Source organism: Fukomys damarensis, unplaced genomic scaffold (assembly GCF_012274545.1).
Source record: "Fukomys damarensis isolate Sample0158 unplaced genomic scaffold, DMR_v1.0_HiC HiC_scaffold_36, whole genome shotgun sequence".
Classification (NCBI taxonomy): Eukaryota; Metazoa; Chordata; class Mammalia; order Rodentia; family Bathyergidae; genus Fukomys; species Fukomys damarensis.
Genome location: NW_022900948.1, coordinates 40,466,644 through 40,475,666, shown reverse-complemented (window position 1 = coordinate 40,475,666; position 9,023 = coordinate 40,466,644). Strand labels below are relative to the sequence as shown.

General features: G+C 36.7%; 1 protein-coding gene across 1 annotated transcript in view; it reads left to right on the top strand.

Moving 5' to 3' along the window:
- Nucleotides 1-8,589, top strand: part of Ppp6c (protein phosphatase 6 catalytic subunit) — a 43,375-nt gene extending 34,786 nt beyond the window's left edge. The window contains exons 4-7 of the mRNA XM_010613526.3: nt 636-777; nt 3,749-3,828; nt 3,995-4,204; nt 6,160-8,589. Coding sequence (XP_010611828.1) covers nt 636-777; nt 3,749-3,828; nt 3,995-4,204; nt 6,160-6,408 — 681 coding nt within the window. The 3' untranslated portion in view covers nt 6,409-8,589. The remainder of the gene's footprint in view (nt 1-635; nt 778-3,748; nt 3,829-3,994; nt 4,205-6,159) is intronic.
- Nucleotides 8,590-9,023: the final 434 nt, after the last annotated feature.

Genomic DNA, 9,023 nt, shown 5'->3' with positions numbered 1-9,023 from the left:
CCCCCTTCCTGTACCAGGGATTGAACTCAGGACCTTGCACTTGCCAGGCAGGCACCGAGTCACTGAGCTACATCATCCCTGGTGCAAATATAAATTTCAGACATTAACAGTACTCTTTTTTTTGGTATTGGGAATTGGACTCAGAGCCTCAAGCTAGCCAGGCAGGTGCTGCACTGTTGAGTATATTTCTGGCCCAGGACTCTTCTGAATCATAAGTGAAATGCAAACATTTAGTAGAAAGTTTATATACTTTAAGATTGTTATTGTTGTTTTTGTTGTCATTTTTCCAGTGGGGACTGAGGATTCAACTTAGGGCTTTTACACCAAGCTACATCCCCACCCTTTTTTTTTTTTTTTTTTTTTTTTTGTGAAAGAGTGCCATTAGATTGCCCACGATGGGCTCAAACTCCAAAGTCTCTTGCCTCAACCTCCTGAAGTGCTGGGATTACAGGTGTGCACCACATCTGGCTCCATTTGAGTTTTCATTAAAATGTAATTTACACATACAGTAATTTAATGTGTAAGTCTTCATTGTTTTTATTTGGCTGTGTCTCTGAGATTATGTGCTTTAATATGATTTTAAAAAACTGTTGTAGCTACTGTATTATTTGTAACTGTAAACTTTTGCACTACAGGGTGATTTTGTAGACAGAGGTTACTATAGTTTGGAGACCTTCACTTATCTTCTTGCACTAAAGGCTAAATGGCCTGACCGTATTACACTTTTACGAGGAAATCATGAAAGTAGACAGATAACACAGGTGTATGGATTTTATGGTAAGATCTTCTATTTCTAATTCTGAATATTTTATTTTCTTTTTGAAAAAATTTGCATGAGACATACTGGTACTTTATATTTTTTTCTCCCTATTTGACTACTCTTTAATTTGCCCATTTTATCAACTGAAAATCTTCCCATAGAGAGAAGACCATTGTCAACTTTTTGGTGTATATCTTTCAAAATCAGTGTGACAAAGTGTAAACCTACACTTGCAACATTGGAATTACCTAGTGGTTGTTTTTGTTTTTTTTTTGGTACCAGGGATTGAACTCAGGACTTTGTGCGAGGCAGCCATGGTGCCACTGAGCTACATCCCCTGCCCAAGTGCTTGTTAAAAATGTAGATTGGTTCAGGGCTGGGGATGTAGCTCAGTGGTTCCACCACCTGCCTCATGAGCACAAGGTTCTGAGTTTGATCCGTAGTACCAAAAAAAAAAAAAAAAAGAAGAAGTAGATTGCTGGGTCTTTCCTCAAACTCAATAATCAAAACACTAGGATCTACCAACAGTGAATGTACTGCACATCCAAGTTTGAGAGCTCATTCCAGGCTCTAGTGTCTGTGTGTGTGTGTGTGTGTGTACCTAATAATAACTAGTCCCTTTGGACATCGAGTTGCTTTTTGTTTTTTTGTTTTCATATTTATTTATTTAGTTTGAGACAGATCTCACTGTTTAGTTCAGGCTGGCCTTAAACTCACTATGTGTTCCCATCTGGCCTCGAACTTGCAGTGACCTTCCCACTTCATTCTTCCAAAGTGCTGGGATTATAGGTGTATGCTGCCATGCCCATGACTACAAGTTACTTCTGACTTTTTTTAATTTGTAAAAAGTTATTGGCTCTTTTACAAAATAATCAGTAATTTGGATAGTATACTGTGATGTTAGCTCAGTAAAGTAACACTAGTATGTACTTACTATAAATTCTGAGAAATGTATCATCAGGTGATTTCATTATGTGCACATTTTAGGGTGTACTTGCACAGATTAGAATGCCTACAGAATAAGATGATGAGGGCCAGAGATTTAGCTCAGTGGTTCCTCCGCCAGCCTCACAATTGCCAGGGCCCGAGTTTGATCCCTGTTACCTAAATAAATAAATAAATAAATAAGATGATATAATCTTATAGGACCTCCATTATATATGTGCTTTGTCATTGATTGAAGTGTTGGCAGTGGATGACTGTATATGACTATTATATCTGTAATATAATGTTAAATAGGTTGGGTGTGCTAGCACAGACGTTTAATCCCAGCACTTGGGAGGCTGAGGCAGGAGGATAACTGTGAGTTTGAGGCCAGCCCAGGCTATGTAGTGAGTTCAGGGTCAGCCTGAACTACATAGTGAGACCCAATCTAAAAAAAAAAGTTATGTAAAATGTGATTTTTTTTTTTTTTTGTACTGGAAATCTAACTCAGGACCTTGCCACTGAGCAAAATCCCTGGCCCTAAAATGTAATTTTTTACAAGGCTAATATAACACATATAAAACTGAAACATAATGTTCAGATCAAGTATCCCTTATCCAAAATACTTGATACCAGGAAGTGTTTTGGGATTTTGAATTTTTTTGAATTTCGGAATGTTTACACATGTTGAGGATGAGATCCAGTTCTAAACACAGAGTTTATTAATGTTTCATATATACTTTGTGCCTCTAGCCTAGGATAGAAGTCAAGAAGTCAAGCAGCTCTTTCTTGAAAATCAGAATCATCAGCTCCCAAAATCTGAGACTTGGAGTTCCATCATGACACTCAAAGAGTTTTGAATTTTGGAGCATTTTTGACATTCAGAAATTTCAGATTTGGAAGCATCCTGGATTTTGGATTTTTAGGTTAGGCATTCTCAATTAGTAAATCTTTGCAAATATTCCAAAATCCAGGGGCCAGGGATTTATCTCAGTGGTTCCATCACCTGCCTTGCAAAAAAACAAATACTTCTACTTGCAAGCGCTTCTTTTCTTATTTTAGTTTTTGAGACAGAGTCTTGCTGTGTAGCTCAGACTAGCTCTGTAGCCCATATAGCCTTGAATTTATGATCCTCCTGCTTCAGTCTTGTAAACATTTCTGTAAAGAGATAGCAGCCTATATTTTTAGTGCACATGCGTGTTTTTTTTTTTTTTGAGACAGGGTCTCATTATGTAGTTGAGACTGACCTGGAACTCACTGGGTAGCCCAGGCTGTTGTTGAACTCACAGCAGTCCTCCTGCCTCAGCCTCCTGAGTGCTGGAATTACAGGCATGAGCCACCACGCCCAGCCTAGTGTGCATGCATTTTGATTGAGACCTGTCACATGAGGTCAGGTGTAGAATTTTCCTTGTGAGACATGATCTTCATGCTCAAGCATAATTTGAAGCATTTCTGACTTTAGATGTTTTGGAATATGCAAATCTATCTATCTGTATAACACTATATATGTGTGTGTGTATATATATATATATATATTCATTCATTTTTTTTATAGTGTTTATATATAAAATAGTACTTAGTGACACAATTGACAGAAAATCTTAGATAATTTAAGACTGAGAAATATTGAGATAGGAATTACTCATGCTCCTGTAATTAAATGTCCTATAATGTTTGATTTTATTATTCTGTTGGAATATGACAGTAACATTAAGTAAGTGAATTTGTTTGGTAAAATTAACTAGTGTTAACCACTAAAAGCATTTGCTTGGTTTGTGTGAAATTAGTAGTTTATTCTTCCTGATCTGAGTGCATTTTGGCAGATAATTTCAGCTACATCTTAAGGTCATTTTTGCAATGAAAAGATTTATATTTCTAGTGAGACACTAGACATCTTTTGGCTTTATATGAAGGACCTATTAAGCCTAAATGTGTGTCATAGTTTTCTGTTCTAGTTTAAGCTGAATTTCTGTTCGATCAAAAGCTGTTTTAGTATTGGATACATTTGTTTTGGTTGGCAAATTTAGAACTTCATTAATGAGAATACTACCATTTCTTTCATAGATGAGTGCCAAACCAAATATGGAAATGCTAATGCTTGGAGATACTGTACCAAAGTTTTTGACATGCTCACAGTAGCAGCTGTAAGTTTATATGAATCTTCTTAAAACTTAAGTATTTCCTGCCTATACTTTTATCTAATTGTCATCTCAATGATAATGCTATCTTTTGCATTCATTGATGAATTTAGAAATGGCTGAGTTTGTTTTTATACAGTCAGTTCTTTATTATCTTTTTTTTTTTAACTAGTTAATAGATGAGCAAATTTTGTGTGTTCATGGTGGTTTATCTCCTGATATCAAAACACTGGATCAAATTCGAACCATTGAACGGAACCAAGAAATTCCTCATAAAGGAGCATTTTGTGACCTGGTTTGGTCAGATCCTGAAGATGTAGATACTTGGGCAATTAGTCCTCGAGGAGCAGGTTGGCTTTTTGGAGCAAAGGTCACAAATGAGGTAAGCTAATATTTTGGGTAAAGTAGTTTGTTGATTGGTAACACCTATGATGGCCTCACATAACAAACTTTTAGTGTAATTTCCTTAGACTGTGGAGGCTCTGGATTTCAAATTCCTAGTTCAGTTTATTTATGTCCTCCCTTAATGGCTAAATGAGATCATATAGTAAAAGCCCATACTCTAGCATCTACTTGGTTATTTGCATAAAGTAACAGATAAGTAGCAAGAGCCAGGGATTTGGCTCAGTGGTTCAGCCGCCTGCCTCACAAGTGCAAGGGCCCAAGTTCGATCCCCGGTACAAACGAACAAACAGATAAGTAGCAAGATAGTGGGCTGAGGGTGGAGTTTGGTGGTAAGGCATTTGTGTAGCACACATGAGACCTTGGGTTCACTCTCCATTATTGCAAAAGAAAAACAATTACAATCCAGGTGTTGTGGTACACACCTATAATTCCAGCACTCTGGGAGCCTGAGGTAGAGAGTCACAAGTTCAGATCCAGCTTGGGCATTTTAGCCACTTAGCCAATCCCTGTGTCAAACAAAAGCAAAAATGGGTTGGGGATATAGCTAAGTATACAGACACTCAGTTCAATCCTTATTACCTCAAAAAATAAAATTTTATTTTGAGACAAGGGCTCACTAAGTTGTCCTGCTTGACCTCAAACTTGTGATCCTCCTGCCTCAGTCTCTCAAGTAGTTGGGATTACAGGTGTGCAGTGCCACAGTAGGTTAAATTAGGCAACTTTGAAGTTCAACTATGTTTAGTTAAACATACACACCTAGTGGGGATTTAGCTCAGTAGTAGAGCACCTGCCTAGCATGCATGAGTTTGGTCCTCAACAGTGTAAAACAGAAAACAAAACAAAAACAACCACATACATACACAAAGAGACATTCTATTGTGAAATGTTCCAGCATGATGGACTCAGAGAACCAGAATTTGATCCCATTGACATACCTTTACTTAGGTAAGTTATTTATTCATTTGGAGCTATCTTATCCTTAAGTTGCAAAAAGGACAGTAAATCTCTTTTAGAATTACTGCAAGAACTGCACATACTGAAGCCTCAATAAATTAATAGCGAAATCTTTATTAATCCATAAAAAACAAGTTTTTAATATGTGATAGTACTTTTGAAATGGTTTTTGTCTAAAAATGTCTGCCTATAGCTTTCTTCCCTTCCCTTTCTTCCTCTGCCCTCTTCTCTTCCCATCTCTTCTCTCTTTCAGTTGGTTTAGTTTAGTTTAGTTTTTTTGAGACAGGATCTCACTGTATAGTCCAGGCTGCCCTTGAACTTAGAATCATCCAATCTTAGCCTTCCCAGTACTGACAACAGATGTGTGCCACCATCCTAGCTCTCTTTTGGTTTTGAGATGAGGTCTTGCTATGTTGCCAATGTTGATCTCAAATTCAAGGGCTCCGCCAGTCTTCCTGTCTCAGCCTTCCATTTAGCTGGGACTGTAGGCCTGTGACATAGCACCTAGTTCAGAAAATTCTAATTATATGACTGTACAGTTTCTTTGATTTCCTTTCCTTCCTTTTCCTTTTCCCTCTCCCTTTCCCTCTTTGTCTCCCTCTCCCTCTCCGTCTTTCTTTTTTATTTTTATTTTTTTAAGACAGGGTCTTGCTAAATTGTCCAAATTGACATCCTCCTGCCTCCCAAGGTGCTGGAATTACAGACATATATGCCTGTAATGTGTGGCAGCACAGTTTCTATGGCGCTATTAATTGACTTGGCGCAAAGCAATTGTTTGCCTAAACTTACTGAAGTTATTGGGAATAATTATAGAATAGGTTCTCGATCCCCGGTACAATTAAAAATTATAGACTAGGTTCTAAAATCATGAGAAATCTAGTAATATCAAGATTTGGTACTTCATGTAAATGGTTTCTTTTATATATGTAGGTCATTTAAAAATGTGCTGAATACTTACAAAATCTTTCTAAATTGCAGTTTGTTCATATCAACAACTTAAAACTCATCTGCAGAGCACATCAGCTTGTTCACGAAGGTTATAAGTTTATGTTTGATGAGAAGCTGGTCACAGTGTGGTCTGCTCCTAACTACTGCTATCGTTGTGGAAATATTGCTTCCATCATGGTCTTCAAAGATGTGAATACAAGAGAACCAAAGTTATTCCGGGCAGTTCCAGATTCAGAACGTGTTATTCCTCCCAGAACGACGACGCCGTATTTCCTTTGAGGCCTTCACCCATCCTGCTGACCCATTTTTCTGCCCTCTTACCCCATCTTTCTTGTACCCTCTACGATATACTTTTATTGAGCACTTTGCTGCTGAAATGCTGCCTCTTGCCTTTTTTTTTAAATTTTAAATTATCTAAATTTATTGTTTGTCATGGTGTCTATAGCAATGTTTTTCTATCAGTTTCCTCCCCGATCCCGTCCCCACCTTGGACTCATTTGAGAAGACTTGAGAAATGTCTTAATACTCACACTGCTGCATGTAGCTCTTGCTTATTTACTGGTCTGGGGAAACAGAATGTGTTTCCTTTTTTAAAAAAGCTAATTGACATTTACACCGAAATACTCCTCCTTTTGTATCATTCAGCCTTTGTTTTAGTTGGTAAGTTTTAAGAAATTTCAGCAGCAAAGTTGTTATTCAGTGGGCACGATGGACTAGAGATGCCTCAAGTTATGTATACCTGTCCCAGCTGTAAACTTCATTGTTCTTTGTTGGATGATATTTTAAAAGGATATAAAATAAATTGGTCTAAAGGGCTGCCCTCCTTGTTGTGTTTTTAAATTTAGTTAAAAATTGCTACAGGTTATGACTTTGTACATTATGAAAATTGTATTGATCTTTTTTTAGATTCCTTGTATTTTTTAATAAAATAATCTTAAAACCCAGATAGGTTAAGTGTTAGAACTTTTAAACAGCTTACGTTGTTATCTTAAAATTACTTTTTCTTTTTTCCCTAACCAGAATTCTTGATCCTTTAGTTATGAAATTTAAAATTTCAGTTGAATCCAGTAGTATTTATTTTTTAAAAAAATCACTAAACTGTGCCTAAAGAACGTAACTGCCATATTAATGTTTTGGTTTATATCCTCTATAGTAATAGAAAAAACATTTAATACTTATAATGCTGATGTGTTCATTTGATACCAGTTGAGTAGAATGTGATCAATCCAGTTTACAATCTATCATGAATATCATTAAGTAAAAATACTTTTCAATAGGAATCGTTCTTTTCTTGCTATAACACTTGACCTTAACTTTTAGAAAGTGTTCATTTTTTAACTGCAACTGGAAAGGTTGAAAAGCCTGGACTTGTATTTGTGAACTGTAATCTGAAGCAGGTTATTTAAAGTGTAGAAAGAAACAGACTTCTTTTTTTGTAAAAGTCTGTGATACCCTATTTTGGCTTTGTGTAATTTGAATATCCAAAGGGTTGTGATGATCAGTTCTTTATATGCAATTGTCCACTTAATAAGGACAAGTGTTCCAGTATCTCTTATGGCTGTGGTCATAAATGATGTTGGAATGTACCATTTTGTGATATAGTCGGTATCCCTTTACTACTATAATTAATTTTTGTCATCCCAGGAAATCTGTGTGAAGCCAGCCAATTAATAAAGCACTTTAGCATCTGTTCAGGTAGTTTTGAAAACCAACTTTTCCCCTTCAGGATAAAAACTTCCAGGTTACCTAAAAATGCAATAAAAATCTTAGTCTAAGCTTCTTGGCACATAATTTTTCATCAGGGTTTTCTTTTACTGAATGAGCACAATACTGTTTTGATTTTATTTTTCCCCAACCACTCAGATCCTTGTACAACTTTTAATTGTATAGCTATGTGAAAGAAGCGGCTGAGATATTTGCTGCAAACTTGAACTAACGTTGGGTCTGTAGCTCTGTGTTGCTGCCTTGACCAGTGTAATTCAGGTGGAAAGGTATTTTTATCTCACAGGGATATGTAGCTATGTATCTTACTAATTGTGAAACACTGGAAACTAATGATGCAGACAACTTGGTGTGGTCTTCGAACAGCTCTCTGCAGTATTTGTTTTCCTGTTACCATAAATTGTATTTAAGTGTTTTTCCTTAACTACTTTTGAGTTGTATGAATAAACCAGTAACCCTCAGGCCTGTCTTTCCATTTGACACTCCTTCGCTTAGTTTTATGTGGCTGTTTTCGTTCTCTCTGTAATGTGACCTTTTTTTTTTTTGTCATAGCAGACTGCATTTGTTTGTCACTATCTGGGCGTGTGCCAATAATATTCTGTCCATTCCTTAACTGCCATCTCTGTTTTGCTTAATTTCTTCCCAACTGAATAATGGCTTTTTGCATGGAAAGAAAATAGATTTTACTATATTTAAAGGGAAGAGAGAGTGAATGTATTGGATTTTGTAAGCCTAAAAGGAATATTTAGATCCCTCTAATAAATAAGGGCTATGTATCATATAGAGTAATCATGTGGTGGGAGATACTTGCAAGTCATAGATTTGGAGGAGGAGGATCTATTACTCCCTGTATCTAGGCTGAATGTAAATTCCCTTATGTTGTATTAATGGGGGTAAGAACTATTTTTATTTGGCTATGATATACTTGGTTTCTAATAAAGTGTCCTAGGCTCTAGTGAGAACTGTCTACTTTGAATTGCCATTTACTCCCTTTCCTTAACTTGGCTGAATTGCTCTTGGCTAGCTTTTGTAGGTTACTGTATCGCCTTGACACATCTCACTCCTTTAAATGTGGTCCATTGGGTGTGATCCTGCCAAGACTGGATCAAGAGTACATCTAATGTGCCACCTGCACCAATCAGCTCCTATTCCTCCTGGATGGCTAGAACTGT